General features: G+C 42.7%; 2 protein-coding genes across 2 annotated transcripts in view; one reads left to right on the forward strand and one right to left on the reverse strand.

Moving 5' to 3' along the window:
* NCAPD3 (non-SMC condensin II complex subunit D3) overlaps positions 1-20,053 on the forward strand; it is a 63,625-nt gene extending 43,572 nt beyond the window's left edge. The window contains exons 24-35 of the mRNA XM_089655121.1: positions 2,400-2,638; positions 5,903-5,982; positions 7,130-7,267; positions 7,349-7,482; positions 8,218-8,414; positions 10,915-11,025; positions 11,109-11,282; positions 13,121-13,269; positions 13,352-13,485; positions 13,765-13,833; positions 16,286-16,421; positions 19,817-20,053. Coding sequence (XP_089511247.1) covers positions 2,400-2,638; positions 5,903-5,982; positions 7,130-7,267; positions 7,349-7,482; positions 8,218-8,414; positions 10,915-11,025; positions 11,109-11,282; positions 13,121-13,269; positions 13,352-13,485; positions 13,765-13,833; positions 16,286-16,421; positions 19,817-19,913 — 1,658 coding nt within the window. The 3' untranslated portion in view covers positions 19,914-20,053. The remainder of the gene's footprint in view (positions 1-2,399; positions 2,639-5,902; positions 5,983-7,129; positions 7,268-7,348; positions 7,483-8,217; positions 8,415-10,914; positions 11,026-11,108; positions 11,283-13,120; positions 13,270-13,351; positions 13,486-13,764; positions 13,834-16,285; positions 16,422-19,816) is intronic.
* A 2,771-nt stretch (positions 20,054-22,824) lies between these two features.
* The window catches only part of LOC149443955 (ATP-dependent RNA helicase DDX25-like), a 37,225-nt gene continuing 36,264 nt past the window's right edge, over positions 22,825-23,785 (reverse strand). The window contains exon 12 of the mRNA XM_089655113.1: positions 22,825-23,627. Within this exon, the coding sequence (XP_089511239.1) occupies positions 23,554-23,627 (74 nt within the window). The 3' untranslated portion in view covers positions 22,825-23,553. The remainder of the gene's footprint in view (positions 23,628-23,785) is intronic.

Here is a 23,785-nt window from a genome sequence, read left to right on the forward strand (position 1 = left end):
TAGGCTGCTTGTTTTTGTATCTGCATTAAGGATTTGCTGCATGTATGTTTACATTAACTTTTATCTACCTATACGCTTAATACATTTTGGATTGTATAAGCAATGTTAATGCAAATTATTACAATTTATATATGTGTCAAAAAACAAAATATTTTTTGTGGCACATACAAAAAACAAAAAAAGATCTTGAGAACGACCTGTGGGTGGGGTGAAACGCGTTGGTGTATTTCCGGCTGGCTGTCCCGGCGTCCGACGTCATTTCCGGTGAAGTGGAACGCACGCTGAGCGGTGCGTTCCAGGGGCCATCTTGCCTAGAGGAGGAAGCTGCTTCTGAGGTCTGTCATCCTGCTGGCTTGCCTGGCTGTGGGGTCTTACTGGAAGATCTATGGAAAATCGTTATTACAACAATAAAATGCTGGTTATTATCCTTATAAATGTGAGTGGTCTGGTTTAAAGGTTATTGGGATTGAAAGTCGGTATCACGCTATTTGGTTTTTTTCTTCCTGAATTTTGGTGGAGTCGGTGAGGGGAGGAATCGGAGGAGGTTTTCTATGTTCTAGAGGAGGCAATATCTATAAAAAAGGGGGTCCAGGAGCCCTTAATAATCCTGAAAGGCGTTCTACTCACCAAACATCTGGTGAGTGCGGTTCATGTTGGTTTTGCACTGGTGGATGGTGGAAGGACTACTATTGGCACTGAAGAAATTTATGAAAATATAAGCTTGTTTTTTATCACGGGACGTTTTTTTGGATATGTCACTGGACTTGTTTTGTTTTTTGTATGTGCCACAAAAAATATTTTGTTTTTTGACACTTCTATATAAATTGTAATAATTTGCATTAAAATTGCTTAAAGTTGGGTATTTTATAGATTGCTTTCTGGTGTGTTTTGTGCTGTTTTTAGTTGAAAAAAATTTTTTTGGTTTTATACCTATGCACAGCAGCATCTCACGTGGTTAAGTGTGTGGGGAAGGAGGTCCTGGGCGCTGAGGTCTCTTTTTTTAATATTTTGGATCGTAACCTACCATACTACACTATGGGCATTTCCTTCTGCCGCTCTTTGGTGAGCTTTTAATCCCCCAGAGCCCCCTTCCCCCCATGGTGACCATTTCCATATCCAGAAAAGGTTGCATCCATATCCTTAAAGGGGTCTTCCATACATAATGCCAACCTTGATGTTATCCATCCACCCTGGGCTGTCATCTCCAGTACCATCCTTAAGAGGGACTCCGGGCTGATCTTCATTGATTTGTATACTGCGCATTTTCTATGCGTACCTGGTGAGTGCGCACTTTAACTATTTGTCTGCCGCTCACATGGACTGTGGAATTACATCATATCTGGATTAACATAAGTCACCTCTGGTCACATCATATAATACTTTCATCTCACATTATAAATACTTCTCCTATTTTGGACTTTTTATATTTTTATTATTCGTATCTACGTTTTAGTGTATCTTATAATTTTAGTGCTGCACAATTTTTATACTTATTTATCTTGAAGGTTTGTGGTTTCCTTTTAGTGTACAGCTGCTTTTCATCATTTTTAAGCGCTCACTGATCTTTTATACATCAAATCAAAAAGTTCATATGCATAAATAGTCTGAAAAAGTGGCAAAGTGGGGGAGGGGGGGGGGGCTCTTACCAAATAGAGGTGATCTTGAATTGCAGGGATAAAAAGCGCTTGAATCCGACCTCCAGGCTGACACTCTTACTGTCAGGTTAAGTGTCCTCATCGATGGAGTGTGTAGACAAACCAAATATCAGCCGTAGTTTCTAATGTCACTCTCCGCGATTCCATGTATAAAGCGCAAACAGGGAGGAGCCTCATGGTGCAGTAGAATTAAAATTGTCTGCAGTGTCAGCCAGCACGCCGGTACATGATGACGTTACCCTCAGACTCCACCCCATGCGGTTTCCCCCCAAAAAAATGGCGCCCTCTGGGATTTGGGTTTTCTGTAGAATGCTTTAGAGGGGGACAGTAAAGAGTGATCACTTTAGACCTTTTCTGAGATGATTGCCCCTTGAATTCCCCTCTGGCCTTCATAGGCAATATCAAATTACCTTTATTAGTAATATCCAATGTTCAGGCAATTGTAGGACACAGTTCCTCATAGATATGTGAAGACTCTTGAGCTGGTCTTTTTTGCCTGATTGGTAAGCACCTACTGTCTATGGGTGTATGCTGACATCGCCAAGTAGCTGCTGTGCTGAAATTGTCTCTTGTTGGCTTAGTTGGTGCACCATGGAATACACTATATAGAGGTACGTTTTACCTGTTTGTAGTGACAGCTGGACAGCATACATATTGGGTCTCGGTGGGCTATTTTTACTAGGGTATTATTATTTCTTGGTTTAGTATCTTTTGTGTATTCACGTTTGAATAACTTTCTTCCAGGTAAGCTTTGTCTCCAACATGAGGACCTGGCTAAAAAGTGTATCCCAGCTCTCGCCCGAGAACTGGAGGTCAGCGATGACATGGCCATCCGCAACAATGTCATTATCGTTATATGTGACCTGTGCGTCCGATACACAACCATGGTGGACAGATACATCCCCAATGTGTCTGTGTGTCTTAGAGACCAAGATCCATTCATTCGGAGGCAAACGCTCATCATGCTTACCAACCTACTCCAGGTGAGTAATCCTGTGGGTTCAATTACAACTCTGGCCAAAACTTTGTATACAGATTTTATACAACAATTGTAATCATCTGGTTTTATGCTGTATTAAATGCAGTGCTTACCTGAGTATTTTAATACTGCATGGATACAGTTCCTCCTAAAGGAGTTGGAAATGGATGACACTGTGTGGGGGATGCAAAGCATGACTAGTAGCTTACTGCTGTTAGAAAATCTGAGGTGGGGCCTGTCTTTGCTACCTGTAAATAACTCACAAGATAGGGGACAACAGTCAGTCTGTCAGTTGGGTCATGCAGATGTCTGTCATAGACCTCCCTCCATGGAGGCAAATCAGTCTACATCCATGGAAATCATTTTTTACTTTTATTGGATCGTTTCTCTTTCTTGTATATCACAGGACACAAGGAGTATTCAGAACATAGGGCTATGCTGCCACCTTCAGCATATTGGATACTGACACCGCAAACCAGCTGGGACAGCCCTGCATCACCCTTCGCACTCTCAGCATCCCTTCAGTTTGTTGCTAGTGTCGTTAACTGCTTAAGGACCGCCCTATAGCAGATATAATGCTACAGGGCAGCACCTGTGCGCAAAATCTGTGTGTGTGTGGTTTTGCCCTACCCGCGCCGTCGTGGATGTCAATCACCGGGTCCCGGCTGGTAATTACCCACCAGCGCCTGGTGATTACTGAGCATCTCCGATGAGGAGGAAGATTATTTTGTTTACAAACGATCTTCCTCTCTGTCAGCTCGAGTACACTGCTCAGGGATGGCTGTGCACAGTACAGCCATCCTGATCAGTGTGCTTACAGTGAAGAACACACCCCTTGCCCCCCTAATAAAACACTCCCAGCCCACAGTTAACCCTTTGATCGCCCCTCACATTAACCTTCCTGCTCATTAGTACAATGTCCGTTCTTGTTTTGCTTTTTTTTTTAGCACTGATCACTGGAGATGGTAGTGACACCAAGTTAGTCCCAAACCCCACCCCCCCACCCCCCCCCCCCCCGTGTCAGAATGTTCGCTGCAGTACTAAGACGCTGATCGCCGCCGTAACTCGTGTTACGAAGGTGAACTTATCTTTTAAGACACTAGCGCAAAACTAAGGCTTAGCCAAGCTGCCTAGGCGGGTGCTCCTTCCTTTTTTCTTTTGGCCAGTGTCCATTCACCAGAAGTTAGCACCATAACCCATGTAGTAATGACTCCTCTGTGTCCTTTGATCCATTTTTGATACACAAAATGTTTTTTTACTTTATTTTTGTTTTTGTGTTTTTTTTTTTTTTGTTTTGTTTTTGTTTTTTTTAAATTCAGGATTCTTTTTTTCTAGCAAGTTTCTTCATTTTGCAGTGTGGCTGGCCTATAAGTTTTTTTTCTTTGTGCACTGTACACTCGATACCATCAAGCTGCAGAGTGCTTTACGGGTCCAGGGCTGTGGTTGACTCTGTCCCTGAAGACTCCTGCGGCGAAATCTTTCTGGGGGGGTAGCTTTTTTTTTTTTTTTTTTTTCTCCTACCAGGGTTACTGTCAGCCTTCCAGACAACCCTCAAGAACCAGTTTAGGAGCCAGGACCTCCTGTGTCCATTCCTGGTTTAATTGGTGGTGCAACACGTTTGGGTGGTATGCCTGCCCTCTTCCTGAGATCATTTTGTCTCACAGCAAGTTCCAGGGTGTTATCTCCTTGCAGTGACTGGGTTGCAGACTAGCATTAAACCCTTCCTCCCTTTTTAGCTGTTTGTCGCCCCTTTGGGTACAATCTCACTTTAATTTTAAGCAGTATGGTGGATCATGGGCACAAGGGTAGTGGTCCCACAGGTCTTGCCAGCTTACAATCCGCTTTACAGCCCTGGAGTGGCTTGCAGTGTGCTTCTCATCGGATTAACACGAACAACCCTGACCTCTATTCCATGCTAGCTGCCACACTGTTCTCTGAGCCCACCTTGGATTCATCAGGCGTAGCACCTTCCTCTGGTTTTTCAAGGGAAGAATTCCCTGCAACTGTATCTCTGATTCTCAGGAAGGTTTCACTTGTGATAGCTGACTTGATACAGAGATGTTGCCAGTGTGCTTCTGCTCCAGAGTTCATCTCTGATTTCCCTGTAGCTTTGTCTGCTTCAGTACTGTCAACCAGGGGATAAGGGTACCCTGTCCCTTAGGGATGCATTGGTACCTGAACTTGGTATACATCCAAAACGTATGGATACTGTTTGGTCCTTGTGTCAATCACCCCAAAAAATGTTGGCCTATAAAAATTTTACTTGTGCGCTCATTTATGCAACCTGTGTTGCATGGTGATTGGCTTACTCCTGATAAGGGTGTTTACCTCTCTGAAACGCATATCCTTTTAGGGAGGATTTCCTCAGGAAATGCTGAGATCTACTATAGGGACGGTCCACTTCCTGCTAGGAACATCTCAGTGTTTAAAGATTCTGTGGTTAAATGCCTAGAAGCCCTTTCTAAGCCCGCCTTCGCCCCTGTTCTGCAGCCCCGCCTTCGCCCCTGTTCTGCAGCCCCGCCTTCGCCCCTGTTCTGCAGCCCCGCCTTCGCCCCTGTTCTGCAGCCCCGCCTTCGCCCCTGTTCTGCAGCCCCGCCTTCGCCCCTGTTCTGCAGCCCCGCCTTCGCCCCTGTTCTGCAGCCCCGCCTTCGCCCCTGTTCTGCAGCCCCGCCTTCGCCCCTGTTCTGCAACCCCGCCTTCGCCCACGTTCTGCACCCCGCCTTTGCGACCATGCTCATCTACCAGGCCTAAGATGTATGGTCCAAGGAAATGTCTGAGAATTCTATATCCTAATGGATCCTTCAGTCCTCCAGCACCTGGAACTTTTGCCTGTGGCCCTGCTACACTGCATGGATAGGCTAGCAGATATTATGTTCCTAATATTCAGTGTGGGTCTCCTTCAATTTCTCATGCAGAGCACCTTGTGGCTGCAATGTTGTTGTGTTGAAGAGCATCAATTCAAGAACTGTTTGCTGCCTTTTGCCAAGGAACGCCTCTTCGGTGCATCTTACCAGGGCATCTCTAACAGGTTTGGAGCCTGTCCTTGTGTTACAAGGTTGGGTTGAGGCCTAGAGCCCTTTCCACCTTTATCCAAACACTGGTGTCTCTGCTCCAAAACTAGAAAATGATTTTACACGTAAGGTGGTGTTTTATTTATTTTTTCTGATTATAATATGTACATGACTCATTATCAATTAGAACAGTTAAAATGTTGCATGCTTCTCCTTTTTGTTTTTTTCTAAACTTGTCAATCTCTTAAAATCAACAGGAGGAGTTTATAAAGTGGAAGGGCTCCCTTTTCTTCCGCTTTATCAGCGTCTTGGTGGATCCGGACCCAGATATTGCCAAGTAAGTCTCTGTATGTTACAGGTTTTTGTACACTGAAGCTCAACCGCATCAGCATACGAAGATGAAGTGCCGGCCAAATACTACCATGTAAGGAGGTAGAAATTAATTTTGGGTTAGAGTTCAGTGGCTTGACAAAGAGGCAAGGGAACACATGGAATGTGATTCCCCTCCCGAATTATAGCAGTAACTAGGGTTTAGGTTCAACTTAAAGGAACCATTGTCATTCTTTCTCTCAATGTCCTTTTGGAGAAGTAGTGGACTACAGGGTCCTCACCTTTTGTGAGGATAGAAGCCAAGCAAGAAACTGTTTGTTTATTTGTAAAGACCTTTAAACCTTTAACCACTTGCCTACAGGGCACATATACCCCCTTCCTGCCCAGGCCAATTTTCAGCGCTGTTGCACTTTGAATGACAATTGCGCGGTGATGCACTGTACCCATATGCATTTTTTAATCATTTTTTCACACAAATAGAGCTTTCTTTTGGTGGTGTTTAATCGACACTGGGGGTTTTATTGTTTGTGCTATAAACAAAAAAAAAAAATTTATAAAATTTTGCAAAAAGGTAATTTTTCACCTTCACTGATGTGCGTTGATGAGGCGGCACTGATGGGCACGGATAGGCGGCACTGATGATGCACTGACGGGCACAGGTGGGTGGCACTGCTGAGCACTGATCTTCAGTGCCGATGATCGGTGCCGATCCGTCCTCTGACAATTGCTGGTTATATATAGGCAGTACTTTACTCACGCTATGACAGCGTGAGGAAAGTGCAGCTGATAACCGGCAACTGCATTTACTGGTGATCTGCTGTGTCATTGGGCACGGCTGATCTTGTGGTAAAAGGCTGCTGTGATTGGCCTTTTACCACATCACGTGATATGTAGGACACAGTGATCATGGAGATCGTCAGGTGCGCGCCCCCAGGGGTGTGCGGGAGTGCGTGTTCTGGGAGGACGTCATATGACGCCCTCCCGGAACTGGACAACTGTGCTGTAACCGTCATTCGGCTATAGCGCAGTTGGCAAACGGTTAAAGAGTTTTAGCTTAGTGACCTGGGAGGTAAGCAGTATTATCACAAATTGAACATTTGGTTGTGTGGTTTTCATTTTATGGCACCTTACTCCAGTTATCTTTATCATTGCAGATTTGGTGAATTCTGTCTGGTCCATCTTCTGCTGAAGCGAAATCCTGTCATGTTCTCGCAGCATTTCATTGAGTGTATTTTCCATTTTAATTGCTATGAAAAACATGAGAAGTACAACAAGTTTTCACAGACAGAGAGGTGAGTGAACCTTGTCTCTACATTCCCCAAAACATTTCAATTTCTTTTCTAGTTCTTCTAAATCCTGTAATGTTGTCACAGGGAACGAAAACTGTTTTCACTCAAGGGAAAAGAGAACAAGGAGAAACGGACAAAGATCTACAAGTTTTTGCTTGAGCACTTTACGGATGAGCAAAGATTTAACCTGACCACAAAGATCAGCCAAAACGTTTTGGGTAAGTCTAGACCAGAATGAGATAACCTGCATTGTCGCACAATCAAGCTGATGGTTCTGTGTATAAATAAGCGTTCGGATTGTTCACTCCTCGCTGTTGATTTAGTTGAGGACTGAATTGTCCAGTGCTTATCTGTTCCTGTCCTAATTTATGATGCTGGCCAGCTTCTGGAATGTGCGCACATAAAGAAACTCACACTGACACGTTTGGTCTTTGAAAACTCTCTAATTTATTGAAATGAACCTGTGAGTTTATATATGAAAAATGATGCGAACATCACGTGATAACAGCATAAGCATTATATTAGTCTTTGATTGGTCACTTTACACAAAAACAATCTCCGTCATGGTATAGGTGTGATCTTCTGTCTTATCTTATAGAAAGAAAAACATTCTTTTGTCTTCCAAATCACACGGTGGGAGGGGGTCTGTGTGTGTGAGCAGACATTTCTTAAGCAAGGATTTCTTATAGTACCACAAAGCCCAGCAGGCAGAAAATATTCACACAACATATGTATTAAAGTATAAAAATAAATATTTATAAAACTTATAGAAATAGCGTATATATCTATATATTCAATAGGAAACAAAATAGGCATTTTACCAAATCCATCACACTATTAAATAGGGCTTTTCAGTTTGTTGAGCAGCGGTTTGTCTGGACTTTTGACTTTACTGTCCTAGGTGTGTCACTGTAAATTTTTTAATTTTTTTTTTTTTTTTTTTTTTTTTGTAGCATGTTTTGTAGATGGCGTTTTACCCATTGACACAGGAGCAAACGATTTACTGTCCGACATCTTTGAGATCATGAGCTGCAAGGAGATAAAGCTGTCAGCGATGCGGTCCAAACCTGGAGAAGATGTTGGAGATGATGATGAGATGGCCATGGCTAATGCTGTGATGCAGGTCGCACAGAAAAAGCTAATCTCACAGGTACGGTTTATACATAAGCATAGGGGGATTGAAATCTAACTGATACAAATGTTTTGTTTTTTTCTTTTTTCTTTTTTTCATCCTTTGACAAACTTATGAAATTCTAGTTTTAAACCTGCTGGTGACTTTACAGATGCATCTCAATAAATTAGAATATCATCAAAAAGTGAATTTATTTCAGTAGTTCAATACAAAAAGTGAAACTCTGATATTATATAGATTCATTACACACAGAGTAATATATTTCAAGCATTTTTTTTTTTCCTTTTAATTTTAATGATTATGGATTTCAGCTAATGAAAACCCAAAATTCAGTATCTCAGAAAATTAGAATATTGTGACAAAGTTCAATACTGTAGATTCATAGGGGTTTATTTACTAAAACTGGTTCAATCAAAATCTCGTGCACTTTTGCATGGAAACCAGTCAGCTTCCAGGTTTATTGCTAAACTGAACAAGCGGGGGTTAGAAATTGGCTCCCATGCTCAGGTGAACGAGATTCTGAGTCAACCAGCTTTAGTAAATAACCCCATAGTGTCACACTCTAATCGGCTAATTAACTCAAAACACCTGTAATGGTTTCCTGAGCCTTTAAATCATCTCTGTCTGGTTCAGTAGGTTACACAATCATGAGGAAGACTGCTGACTTGACAGTTGTCCAGAAGACAGTCATTGACACCCTCCACAAGGAGGGTAAAGCACAAAAGGTCATTGCTAAAGAAGCTGGCTGTTCACGTAGTGCTGTATCCAAGCATATTAATGGAAAATTGAATGGAAGGAAACTGTGGTAGAAAAAGCTGCACAAGCAACAGGGATAACCACAGCCTTGAGAGGACTGTGAAGCAAATGCCATTCAAGAATTTGGGGGAGATTCACAAGGAGTGGACTATGGCTGGTGTCAGTGCTTCAAGAGCCACCACACACCGACGTATCTAAGACATGGGCTACAACTGTCACATTCCTTGTGCTAGCCACTCCTGAACCAGAGACAACGGAAGCGTTTTACCTGGTCTATGGAGAAAAAGGACCGGATTGTTGATTGGTGGTCAAAGTCCTATTTTCAGATGAAAGTAAATTTAGCATTTCATTTGGAAATCAAGGTCCCAGAGTCTGGAGGAATAGTGGAGAGGCACAGAATCCAAGTTGCATGATGTCCAGTGTGAAGTTTCCACAGTCAGTGATGATTTTGGGAGCCATGTCATTGCTGTTGTTGGTCCACTGTGTGTTATCAAGTCCAAAGTCAGCGCATCCCTCTACCAGGAAATTCTAGAGCTCTTGATGCTTCCCTCTGCTGACCAGCTTTATGGAGATGCTGATTTCAATTTCCACGTCCACCAACGTCTCGTGGCAGTAGAGGAGCACCTAATCCCCCAGAGCTCCCCCTGGTGACCACTGTACCACACTGAAGAGGCTGCACCCGTGTCCTTAAAGGGGACCTCCGGTTTATTATATCTTGATGACATCTGCTTATCCTGTGTCGATCCTGTTCCTATGCTGAGAGGGACCCATTGGCAGACCTCCACTATACCATACACCGTGCATTACCATTGTGCGTCCGGTGAGTGCGCATTTTACCCATCACCTTGCCTCTCGCCTATCTCTTTGAGGAAACGTGAAGTCACATTGAGCTCCATTGTTAGAACTTTTTTCATGCATATATGAGTTATACTGATTCAATAAAGAACTCTTCATATCTTTGTGTTTAGCGCTGCACTTACCCTGATTATGTGTTATTTCGAAGGTTTTATGGTTCCCTTTTACTGTGCATTGTCGCTTATTTGTATTGAGCGCTCGCTGAGTTTCTTTTTCTATATATACATTTTCAAATGTATGCGAACTAAACCCTGCTGTGTGCTCCTCGCTGCAAAGGCCAGTTATAGATTGGGGTGGTTGCCATTTGTATGTGCCAATTTGTTTGTACAGAAGTGGTTATCCTGGCCTGGTCCTTTGTGGTTATGAATTTCCTGCCTCCTCAATAGACTCTAAGAAAAGGATTTCGTGAGAGTCCAAAAATACTTTTCCAGTTGTGTAAATATGAAAACAGGATAGCTAGTATTTCATATGTACCACTTTAACCAAGTGAGTAACAATGTAAGGGAAGATGATTCCTGGATGTGCACAACAGCTGAATCAGCCCTGAAGAGCAGAAGGAATCCGTTCCCATAGACTGCTGAATAGCCATGTTGGCACCTACTCTCCTCCAGCTGCCACGGAACGGCCCAGTCATACACAGGCTGTCAACAAGCTAGCAAACAATTATGTACTTGACTTTTAAAAAAACCATACTTTGCAATCTGTGTGCAATGGGTGCATGCTGTATAAATTACAGGTAAAAAAAAAATTCAGATTTATTTTTGAATGATGTGAGCTTGAGAAACAGAAAAAAACTGGCTTACTTTCCATTTCACTCTTAATACATCTGATTGCCTTAATCCAATATATCATAAATGCCTTTGAAGAATCTCTGGAATAATTGCTTTCCAATTTTGGCCTTCCACAGGTTCAGAAGAAGAACTTCATAGAAAACATCATCCCCATTATCTCCTCTCTGAAGGGGCTTCTGGAGCAGCAGCGCATCCCTGCAGTGAGGGACCTCATGAACTGCCTTCGGGTAAGTGGCTGTTCAGAAGACTGGCAGACGGAGGTTGTGCAGAGGTACAGAATTTATAGCCATGGTTTGTGTTCCCTCCACAGGAAATGATGCAGGACTACCGTGATGAGGTTAAAGATTTCTTTGCTGCCGACAAGCAGCTGGCTGCAGAGATCGAATATGACATGAAGAGGTATGAGGAGCAGTTGGAGTGGGAGAAGAATGAGAATGAGCTGGCTGATGGTGTGGCCAACGTTGTGATCGTCCGAAGCCCACAGGTAAGCACACAGATTGGTTTCTGGAAAAGGGAACATAAACTTGGAACATCCTGAAAGGTATTTTTAAAGAATTATACTTAGTGAAAACTGATGTCTATTGTAAAATGTAAAGTGATTGTTTTTGCATCCTCTGCAAAAAGTAGGTTTCCATTGCATACATTTACTAGTTATATGTAAAAGCCCTCTAGGCGCAACCTTTTAATGTTCATTCCTACTCAAATCGGTGGGAGCACTATTGGTAGGATGTCAACTACACTATATTGACAAAAGTATTGGTCGGCCTGCCTTTACACGCACATGATCTTTAATGGCCCCCCCGTCTAAGTCCGTAGGGTTCAATATTGAGTTGGCCCCGCCCTCTTCTGGGAAGGCTGTCCACAAGGTTTAGGAGGGTGTCTATGGGAAGGTTTGACCAATCTTCCAGAAGCACATTTGTGAGGTCAGGCACTGATGTCAGACGAGAAGGCCTGGCTCACAGTCTCTGCTCTAATTCATCCCAAAGGTGTTCTGTGGGGTTGAGGTCAGGACTCTGTGCAGGCCAGTCAAGTTCCTCCACCCCAAACTCGCTCCTCCATGTCTTTATGGACCTTGCTTTGTGCACTGGTGAGCAGTCATGTTGGAACAGAAAGGGACCATCCCCAAACTCTTCCCACAAAGTTAGGAGCATGAAATTGTCCAAAATGTCTTGGTATGCTGGCGCCTTAAGAGTTCCCTTCACTGGAACTAGGGGGCCAAGCCCAACCCCTGAAAAGCCACCCCACACCATAATCTCCCCTCCACTAAACTTTACACTTGGCACAATGCAGTCAAGAAAGTACCAATCTCCTGGCAACCACCAAACCCAAACACGTCCATCGGATTGCCAGACAGAGAAGTGTGATTCGTCACTCCAGAGAACACGTCTCCACTGCTCAAGATTCCCAGTGGCAGCGCGCTTTACACCACGGCATCCGCCGCTTTGCATTGCACTTGGTGAAGTAAGGCTTGGATGCAGCTGCTCGGTCATGAAAACCCATTCCATGAAGGTCTCTACGCACTTGATGTTGCCTTCAGATTAGCACAACAACAGTTTGGAGGTCTTTAGCTATTGACTTTGCAGACAGTTGGTGACTTCTGCGCACTTCAGCATGCGCTGACCCCGCCCTGTCATGTGACGTGGCCTACCACTTGGTGGCTGAGTTGCTGTTGTTCCCAGTTGCTTCCACTTTGTTATAATACCACTAACCGTTGACCGTGGAATATTTAGTAGCCAGGAAATGTCACGGATGGACTTATTGCAGAGGTGACAACCTATCACGGGACCACACTTGGAGTCACTGAGCTCCCGAGAGCAATCCATTCTTTCACAAACATTAGTAGAAGCAGTCTGCATGTCTAGGTGCTTGATTTTTTTTTACACTTGTGGCCATGGAGGGGATTGGTACACCTGAATCCAGTGATTTGGAGGGTGTCCCAATGCTTTTGGCAATATAGTGTACATCCAGAACAGGTTTACCTGGGGCCGCTCCCTCTTCCTTGCGGTGCATGCACATAAAATATCAAGAACTCTGAAAAGCAGGAAAAAGAGGTATCAACTTGATCAGTGTAAAACAAGAATTGGTGGTGAACAATGGCAAATGCAATTCACTTGGACATACTTGGTGCCTGTGTGCAGGTTTGTTTTGCTTTCCGTTATTTTGAAAAGGATGCATTGTATAAAGTGAGAATAGGCCAGGTCCTGTTGCAGCAAAGATACCTGTTGAATACAAAATTGGCCAAAATCAAGATGAAAAACACCTGTTTTGACCCTTGTTTCTAAATGATCTTATTCATCACCTGCCATTTTGCTTTGTTTTTAGGTCTCTGCTCCTGCTGGATCTCCCAGAACGCCAAATGTTCGCCGGTCTCCTCTCTCTGTCATACAAGAGGTCCCAGGTGCAGGTTCACCTACTACGTCTATAGGAACACCCCGTATTGCCATTATGGCTGGACAGATGGCCCGTCCCAGGTAAAGAGGATAGTTCCTTTTAATTGTCATGACTGATCAAGGTTAGTTGGCTCCAAAATGTTTTTTTTTTTTTGTCCCACAGGCAGATGTCTCTGAGCACTCAGGCTATCCTTAATTCTGCCAAAAAACTAGCAGAAGGGTATGCTAAGCCAAGGAGCAAGAGCATAGGAGCGCAGCCTTCATCACCTTCATCAATCAGTGCAAACAGTAAGCTGGGTATGTAACTGATCATTACAGTGTACATCATCCCCAACTGTCAAGATGTAGCAACAGTTTCCTTTTTTTACCCAGTAAATATAGAAGTTTAGGCGATTTTTGTTAAACTTGCTCTAAGTAAAGATTTCTTAAATAATTGACGATCCTGATAGTTTCTTCTGACTTAGAAGGCTTCTTGTGATAGGATGACAACACTACCAAAGGTCACCTTCCCGTGTGCATTGTGTTGTAAATGTCTTCCTGTCCTGTCTTTTCAATACTTTTAAATTCTCTATACAGTTTCCTTCCGTGTGTCAGACCAGCAATCCAGTGGGATCCTGGAGGGTAGAGCGATCAGCACACCTGACAGTAAGTACCCAGTTTCATCCGGATTTAGCTAGCAGATGGTTGTTTGGATCCTGCCATCTAATAAAGTGGTTCTAAAGGCAGATGGGTTTTACCTTAACCACTTCCAGTCCGGACACTTTCCCCCCCTTCCAGACTGGACACTTTCACCCCCGTCCTGTCCAGGCCAATTTTCAGCTTTGAGCTCTATCACACTTTGAATGACAATTGTGCGGTCATGCAATACTGTACCCATATTTAATTTTTTAGCTTTTTTTTTTGAGACCGATGAAGCTTTATTTTGGTGTTATTTATTCACCACTGGGATTTTTATTTTTTTTTTTGCTATGTAAATGAAAAAGTCAAAAAATTTTGAAAAGTGTTTTTCTTATAAAATTTTGCAAATAAATATTTCATTGTAAATCTTGGCCAAAATTTATTCTGTTTATCTTTTTAGTAAAAAAAAACAAAAACCCAAATTTAGTTTAAAACCAAAAATTATAATTTTTAAACTTTTTTTTTTTTTTTTAATATTTATTTATTTTTTTTTTACATACTGTCGCCCTAGCAGTATAGTGTCACCATGGTACTACTTGTGGGGGGCGATGAAGATTTTTTTTTTTACACTTGATTGCTTTTATAACGATAAAGGCTGTAAAAGCAATCATTTCTCCTCTCTGGCTGCATTCTTGCAGCCATTGGAAAATACTGTGTGAGCTGTGATTGGTCACAGCTTGTCACATGGTACAAGGCTGTTGTGAATAGCCTTGTACCATGTGACTTCTGTGATCATTCACAGATTTCACACATAGTAAGCGATGTCAGAAGTGATATCTTGCTTACTACTCTGCATGTGATCACTGATTGGCCAATCAGTGATCACATGATCGGGACCTCGCATAGAGGTCCTGTAAGATCTTGATCCTGCGTTTTGCACAATAGCAGCTTCTCTCTCTCCTCATTAGACAGAGAGGCAGCAATGGATGCTATTTGTTCCTGTCAGTCACAGCCAGTGAGGTGGGAGGGGAGTAGGCCGAGCTATCAGTTTACAACTTTGAGAGGAATACTGAAATTCATAACCTGATATTTTGGAGGCAGAGCAATGTTTATTCCTTAATCAGGATACAGGCTTGCCTTGATTAACATAATTTTTGGTTTACGAATGAAAATCCATTGAAAATAATGCCTCAGTTTACAAATTTTTTTTTGCAAAATGAAGCAAGTTTCCCCAGGATAAATTGCGCCTGGGAGGTTTACAGCGCCGGCCCTGTGCAAGCTGGAATCTGTGGGTAGCACGTGGTGTCGAGTGGGGAGGTGTTGGAGCGGTTTTTGCATTGAGTTTTGGAGCCATTCTGCAAATATTTTTAACATGTCTCTGTACAGTATTTATATTTTTAAAGTGCACTTCATAAAGAGTTTTAAACAGAACTTTTTTTTTTTACTTTTTTCTGACCTTCGGAATGGATTGGTTTTCAATGCATTCCTATAGGAAACCACATTTTGGTTTACAAATTTTTCGCAATACGAAACGCCCTGGAGAACGCATTACATTCGTAAACCGAGGTTCTCCTGTAGATTAGGGATTCCATTGACATCATATGCCATTCAATGTGTCTTGTATGTTTCTCATCAAACATTTCATACTGTGTTCAAAAGATGTACAAACATGATTTACATCTGGAGTACAGCCGTAGACCACCCAGTCCGGCCCAAGTTAGGTGTGTCAGGTGGCAGTCATACCCGTGGTTTCCAGAGATGTCTGATCATAGATGAGGGATTTTTTTCATCTGGTTACTATTGTTTCTCGAGAACTGAGCTATACCTGGGGTGCCGATGTTTTCTACCCATTACGTAGACATGCAGCTTTGGACTATGTCAGCATGAAAAATGAGAGCAGACCTGGAGAGTTTTTCTTAGTTGTTTATGGCTGCAGTTTTACCTACAATCTCATCTATTTGGTTAGCTTCTCACTAGGATGGTACTGATTCCGGAGTCAATATTAAGCATTTGCGGGATTACTTGTACTCATGCAAATGCTCCAGTACCTCAACCAATACCTTTATGCTGTGATTTGAGCCCATACAAAATGAATGGGCTCAAATCACACTGCAAAGAATCGCATGCAGTTTTCCCCACCCCTTCTGTGTGAACCCAGGCTTGTCGTGACTTCAGTCCTGGGTTCACACAGGAGCGGTGCAGGAAACTGCATGCGATTCTGACAGGACTAAAACCTGTTCAAATTGCATGCAATTATTTGAAGTGCAATTTGAGCCCATTCATTTTGTATGGGCTCAAATTGCACAGCAAAGGTATCGGTACTCGGTATCGGCAAGTACTTGATCATGAGTATTAGTACTCACCAATTTAAAAAACCATATCTGTGCAACCCTTCTGCTCACGTGTGCACTTGATTTATATTTGTGCCATCATTTCCCTAGCCGTATTCTCCCAACAAATTTTATTTTTTGCTTTGCAGGAACCATTCATAATGTCACATTTGGAGCTGGTGTCAGCTATATAAGTGCAAACCAAACCTTGTCCTCCAACAACTCCATGAATGCTTCTCGTGAGCAAGAGCGAGACATCCTGTGTATGGTGTCACCAGACAAGCCGTAAGTGTTCCAATTATTTTAGTAAGCTGCAAAAGAAAACTCCCTGCTACAAAAATCACCCAAGAGGAGTTTTGCTATTATACTTGTTTCTTTGGGTTCTCTTAAATATACTTGCCTGCTGAGCAGATCCAGTGTTGTCCTGCTGCAATCCGCTGTCAGCTGACGTCGCTCAGCTGGTCCAGGCTAGGGGGAGATCCCGACTTTAAAGTCAGGATCCACCCCAGAGTGTGGAGTGGCACCTGGCTCAGCCTCTTGGTGAGCCACTGAGAGCTTGAGCCAGCAGCTCTCTCCCACTCCATAGCCAAGCACTCCAGTGAGCGCACATGGGAGCCGAGCGAGCAGACAGCAGCAGTGAGAACTTAGCGATCAGTGGTCATGTGATTGCTCAGTTATCACACGTAGTCAGCGGGGGCCAGATGGAGCATCAAACCAATGCTGCATCCTCCTAGTTGAGTAAGATTTGGGGGGGGAGCGATTTTTTTACATTTCTGTTTTTCTGCTTCGTTGCAACATCCTTTTGAACTCTGAAACCTCTTCTTTTCTTGCTCAGCTTGTTCTTGAAACAAGCAGTGACTGTAGTTCATGTCACATTCACTGCTCTAAGCAAGGCACAAATCCCATAGACCCTAGTTCACTTCAGGAGTGAAAAAGAAGGTGGCTTTACTCTTGCAGTGAAACCATGGAGAACGACGGTAGCCACCCTTTAAGAAAGTCAGTCAGATGACGGCAGCAAATAAAAAAATAAAAAATTTTTGAGGAGGCGGAGAATAACAGTACTTTTTGAGTTATGAATACATACTTTGCTAACCTGAGCTGCAGAATCCACATACAAAATGTGCTTGCTTCACATGCCTTTCACAGGTTGTCTCTTGGAACTGCCCTGCACACCTTCATTGAGTATGCATTTGGGACAAGAGTACCTATCTGCCCCAGCAGCAGAAGCCTAGAGTTGTCTGAGAAGGCTTAATCCTCATTGAAGTCCTTTTTGTTACTCCAGACCTCAACTTCCAAACCCTCAGATCATCTTGAGCATTAGGGGATGTTCATTAGTGGGGGGTTATATCTGTTAGCCTTGTGGACATTTGGGCAACCAGCATCTCAGAGGCTTGGATGTGTGGGAGGTGGTTTCTGTGACAAGTTTGAATTTTTCTCCCAGCCCACTCCCTGGGTCATAAGTTCCAACCTACCTATGTCGCCACATCTTGATCCTGACATTCTCATCGTCATTTGGGCTCAAAAATGTCATGTGGAAACTACCAGGTCTGTCATTACACCCCCCCCCCCCACATTGGGGAGACTTTTTGAGCCCTGTGGACATCAGATACCTACCTGTATTTCTTCATTTTACCAGTGCATCGATTCCTTTGCTTTCCTGTGGGTCTTCTGCACTTTGTCTTTGTGGTCCTGCCTTCTGCACTGCACCTGAAGTATTCACCAAGGTGTTGGCTCCTGCGCTAGCTTTTCTGTGCTCCCAGGGCATCCCCTATGTGAGATATATTCGCTTTACTGAAGGAATAGTAAGCACAGGTTGTGGCGGGCAATTCAGCCCTGGCTGGCCAGACCTTTTAGAGGTTCTGCTGATTCCTGAACCCTCAGAAGTCGTTGCTGGAACAGGTCCATCACTTGGAATATCTTGTCTTATTCAATACATGTCAAGCCAAAGTTTTTCTTCCCCAGGAGAAACCTGAAACTTTTTCCATTCTCACATTTGGACTCGTGTCCAAGAATTGCCCGACTCTGTGCTTCTGCATGAGAAGGCCTCCGTCTAGTACCCTCCTTTATTAAGGCAGTTCCATTTGCCCAGTTTGATTACACATCCCTACAACACGCTGTTGCTGTGGAACAAGTCAGTTCAGTCCAGTCCTTAAACTGACCTGACACTGAATACCAGGTTGTGCCTGGTTTGGTGGCTCCAGAATCTCATTCTGAAGTCAGAACTTTGGGCCATTTGGTTGTCTTTGCACCACTGTATCCTCCTGGATGGAGAGCCCTCTGATCTGAATTCAGTCAAACGGGGTTCAAGCAGTGGCATACATCAACAATCTCTTGCTGGCATCTTCTCTGTGACTTCTTTGAGGTGCTGGCCTTTAACCATGTTGATTGGCTGGTGTGTGATTGTCACTCCCATGCATATGCAGTAGTACAGTAACCCCTGCCACAGGCACTGTACTGGAATGTAAACTTAACCTCCCAGCACGTGTCGTCATGCCATGGAAAGGTCCCATTCTCTCCTTGTATTCGGGACCTTTCTGATGCGACTCCCAACCACAATGGTCACATGACCATTAACCCCACCTACTGCAATAAAAAGGTCTGATTGCCTGTAGTTTTTTTTTTTTTTTTATTAAGACTTTGATTTAGCAGCCATGTCATGGAAGTAGTAAACTCCCAGGAGACTTGATGGACCACTCGGTCTTTTTCTGACGTCACTTTTCTGTTTATCTTCTTGCATGGAAAACATACCTTGCTTTGTGTGCAGAGAGAGGTTTTCACTACTGAATGTGTTTTTTTTTTTGTTATTGTGAGAATTCTCTTCTTACAGAATTTGGACCAGCATCTGGCTCTTGGCATCAAGAGTCAGGGCTCTGCACTTGTAATCCTGCTCCAGAGACCACTAGCTTTCCATTCTTTGATCAAGACAGTGTTTCCCCATCTAGATCCCTGTAACCTTATGGTACCACTGTTTACTAATTGGTGATATTCCTCCGTTGCATTCTTTCTTGCCATCACCTCTGAAAAGCCAGTTTCTACCTTATCACTCAGTGATGTAACATTCGTTTTGGAATAGTTGGGAAGCCTCAATTTTGTTATTCAATGTGTGCGGTGCTGGTATTATGGAGTTAGAGGGCAAATTGTTGGTGCTGTATAGCTGGTGAATCTGACTGAAGTTGCCAATTTATTTGCTGTATTGTGAGGTACAGTATCAAAGGTTATGACCGTATATAGTTTTGGGAAACCACCTGATGATTATAAGCATCAACTAACAGACAAAGTACATTGTGCAGGATTGTGACCTTGAATAAGAAAACTGCTGCAAAATTGACTGCAGAGTCTGTGGTCACCTTATTCAAGGTCACAATCCTGCACAATGTCCTTTTGGTCAGCTGACGGAGTACAAAAAAAAACAAAAACATACTACTTGACAATGGTTTTAATTACTCTGCACACTGTAAGACTGAGCTTCCATTTAGCTGTAGCTAAAGTAAAAGTAGTGGTGTAATGTTCCATTTATTTCTACTGAAGTATATCTTGAGAGTAGGGATTATAAGTGTAGCTCCTTTATAATTTACCTAGGGGTCTATGGGGTTTGTTTGGATAGCAACTAAATCGTGTTACAGAGCATATCTGAGAAATGTATTCTTGATATTGACTTTTTTTTTTTTTTTTTTTTTAAGGGCACCACAACCCAGACAGTGGAACATAGAGTCTCCAGTGCAACGAAGGCAAAATCGTCGTCAGTCTTCAGCACGTAGCTCAGTCCAATCAAAGTAAAAGATAGATATATATTGTGAAATGTTTTATTAAGCAGAAGCCATCATATTCTTAAATTGTCTCCCCTATGTGTATATAAACTTTGTATAATGCTGCTCCAATTTTTGTATGTTAATGTAAGATTAAACCATGTCTGCCAATTTGCCTTTTGTATATGTTTGCCTGTCGGAATACAGATGTGGGCAAAGTAAAATGTTAAGTTATCCAATATGTATTGTCTTTTATGCATTTTAATGTGCATAAAAAGTATTTTTTCCAAAACTGCGTTTAAAAAAAAAAAAGTGTGACATAAAAAGAAATGCCCACCATTTTTTCCTCTAGGGTCTCTGATTTTTACATGTAAATAAGTGTCAGAAAAGGCCTGGTCCTAAAGTATTCAGTTGACAATTTAAAAAAAACAAAACGGGTTCTTTGAAGAGTATGTACCATTCCTATTGCAGTCAAAATTTAAAGCCAGCGCCTGTTAACGCAGGAAGGAAGATTAGACCCCGTGACAGCACATGTGGAAGAGCCCATGGCTCATCTGCCCAGGTCTTTAGAAGGTCCATATACCTTGTACTCCTTGACTAGGCAGGTGCTTGGAAATTCCTGATATGCCAACCACAGGCAAAGAATCAGGGAGATCTGAACCTAAGGAGTCACCAGGGCATCTATTGCAAACACTTTAGGATCTCTTGTGTAGGACACATTTGTCCATCCAAAAGATCCACATCTGGCATCGCTCCTTGGGAGAATGGGCTCTTCAGCTGGAAAGTGGTTTGCAGTCTGTAGTTCTACATGTAGATGGCTGAGAGGGCCAGAATGTTACGTTCTGCCCAAGACAAAACCAGATCCACTTTCTCCTGCGCAATGACTTAATCACTTCAAGGTTGATGTATACCACAGCTGTGGCATAGTCTGACTTCACCATGATAGGAAGCACCCACACATAGAACAAGACAAATTGCCCAAAACTTCTACTCTGATAAATATGCTTGCTAAACTGAGAGCTTGTGAATAAATCAGAGTGCGCTAAATATAAGTAAATACAAAAATTAATTTAAAATTATGTCCGTGATAGAAAAAATTTTATATAAAAGTCCATCCACCATAAAGTAATTAAACAGTTCTGAAATCTTGTATAAATCAAACACCGTGCAAAAAAAAATCCACCACCGAATGAAATGGGTACACTCACCAGAGTTCCATGCTGACCAGATTATAAATCAGCAAAGATAGCGTTTGCTCTGGGAGCGATGATCAGCAGATGTAATCCAAACTAGGAGCAATATACTGCAAGCAGCCAATCAGCAAAATATGGAATAGCCTTAACAGCAGGTAGTCATCACGTCTCCATACCATAGATCATGTTTGGGGAATCAAAAAAGGAAATCATGGTGCAGTACGTTTAAAACCCAAAATGTTTTATTAAAACGTCAGAAATGCACACACAAACAGGGTGTCTAGCCGACACCAGCAATGACAGCCTCAAGAAACCAGGGACGAGCCTCACTCACTGCGATATAGCCGAAAGTCTACGAGTAGCGTCCCGACGTCACATCCAAAAGAAGCCCTGCCCTACTAGTTTCGTTATCCGACATCCTCACGGGGCTTCTCTAGAGCACTGCCTCAACCCAACAAGCTGGCATCTGTTAAAACCTACCAATTCATGAGTATTTCCCAGTATCATCTGCATGGATATCTACCAGTCCTAAGTCAACCCAAGCTTAGGAGTAGAGGTATGCTGGTAGACTCCAGGACTGTCCCATTCCATAAAATATGGAACAGAGGGCACACCAGTCTTGCACATTACCCTTGACATCTTTATATAAAAAGGAATAAAATGTATATACTCAAACACAGACATATCGGAGTCCACAATGCACTAAAAGCATCTCTCGGTAACACCAGCAACCAAAGTGGAATCATCCAAATGGCTGACAGAGATCCCCTCTTCCTCAGAGCCCTGAGCAAAAGATAATGCGCAAGGCTGGTGCACTCTGTTATTTTAGTGGGTATCTCCTCCCCCCAACCCTCAGAGCACAGCCAAGAATTTGAGACATTCCACTTGCCTGTACTCTGCTCCTGAGCAGAAGAGTTTTTTTTCCCTATCCCATTCCAACAGGTTATAGAGGTCTGGCTTGGAACTGGGCATAGGGGACCACTTCAAAGATGGCTACCACTTTCCCAAGAAACTGCATGTATGTCCAAATCAAGGGACTTTCCATGAACGCCACCAGGAATTGACATTTTTCTTGTGGAAGCATTACCTTCACCTGCTCCAGGTCAAGTACTATACCTAAGCATTCACAGCTGCTGCAGGTTCCGCACTCAGCTGGACCTCTTTAGGACTTTATCATCAGCTGGACATCAATTTCTGAGCTGGCTGTTCCCCAAGTCACCCACAATGGAAATACCTGAAAACCTAAAGCCAGAATTGCAGGGCCGTATATCAGTGGTGAATTTGTTGGAATCAGACTGACATGGACATTACCCAGGAATAATATAGTTCTCCACTAATAGTGTGTCAAGATGCTGTTGATATACAGCCTAACAATTCTGACTACCTACTTGCTGACTCAGCCAATGAGAAGGCAGAGACCCGAGACACTACGTACCTGAACCTCACTGCAATCCAGCGATGTGAATGACTGGGGGAGCTGCTGCACACCGGTTCTTTACCTTCAAGCATACAATGCATGAAGGTAAAATCCTTCAGCTTTTACAACCACTTTAAACCACTCATTGTTTCATTGCCATGGAAACACAGCAAGACTCTGACAACATAATTTCCAGCAATGACATCATCATGCTCCCCTCAACACAAGCAGGTCTATGGATCACTCGCTAAAGCGACTGTGTGACCTGAAATTCAGATGCCAGGAATTATTATAGCCACACCTTTACAAAAAAAAGAAACCTGCAGTCACAGTAAATAAAAGTTCTGTTTAATAACTTTTTTCACACTAGCGACCTTTACAACCACTAAAGCAACCAGTGTTAAATATTGTGCTTGTTTAGCCCCAGTTCACACTGATGTGGTGCAGGAAACCGCGATCCCTGTGCATTTCTTGCACCACAAAATCAAAGTAATCTGCTGCATACGTCAACTGAAAATTAATACCCCAAAAGCAGGTTGCAAACAAAAACAACGTGCGATCAGGTTCAGATGCGTTTCCTAGTGTGAACCTAGGCTTAAACAGCACGTGTGATGTCTCTGTTTCTCAAACACCATTTTAAGTTTGGGTCATGCATTGTAAAAAGTTAATAAAAAAAAGACATATACAAAAAGGGGAGAAAAACAAAAGTGAGGACAGGATACCAACGAATATTCACAAATATAACAACTCACAAAAGTAAAACTTTCAAACTGTAAACGTCAAACAGTATGCTTAGTACTATAATGGTCACTACAAGCCCAGCAAGCCTCATCCATCAAGGAATCCCAAAAAAAAAAAAAAAAACACAAACCCCGCTCAGCTGTGCGCCAACAGATTCATATCCTTCCTAATGCAGGACTGAGAGCGGCTTTATAGGTGGTGGGTGTAGAAATATAGACCATTCTTAATACTAACCCTGAAACATTTGTATCAAATGAATATCCTTTATTCCGAAACTGAATAAGTGCAAATGTTTTCTAATAGTTTTTTTTTTTTTCCCTTCAAAGATTCCTCAATGGCAAAGACTTTTCAAGCTCATCCACATTCCCCGTGTTGATTCTCTTGATTTTTATATCTGAAATGATAAAAAGGTGTAAGGAATAAGTGACATCATGTTCACAGAGTTCTACAAAACAGTATTACTGCCAGACACGTTTTTGCAATAGGGGTTCTGCAGTCTGATATGAACCCGGACCAAAAAGAAAAAAAAAAAAAAAAAAGTGTTCAAATCAA

The sequence above is a fragment of the Staurois parvus genome, unplaced genomic scaffold (genome assembly GCF_062004578.1).
Source record: "Staurois parvus isolate SC_StPar_1 unplaced genomic scaffold, SC_StPar_1.0 ptg000820l, whole genome shotgun sequence".
Taxonomy (NCBI): domain Eukaryota; kingdom Metazoa; phylum Chordata; class Amphibia; order Anura; family Ranidae; genus Staurois; species Staurois parvus.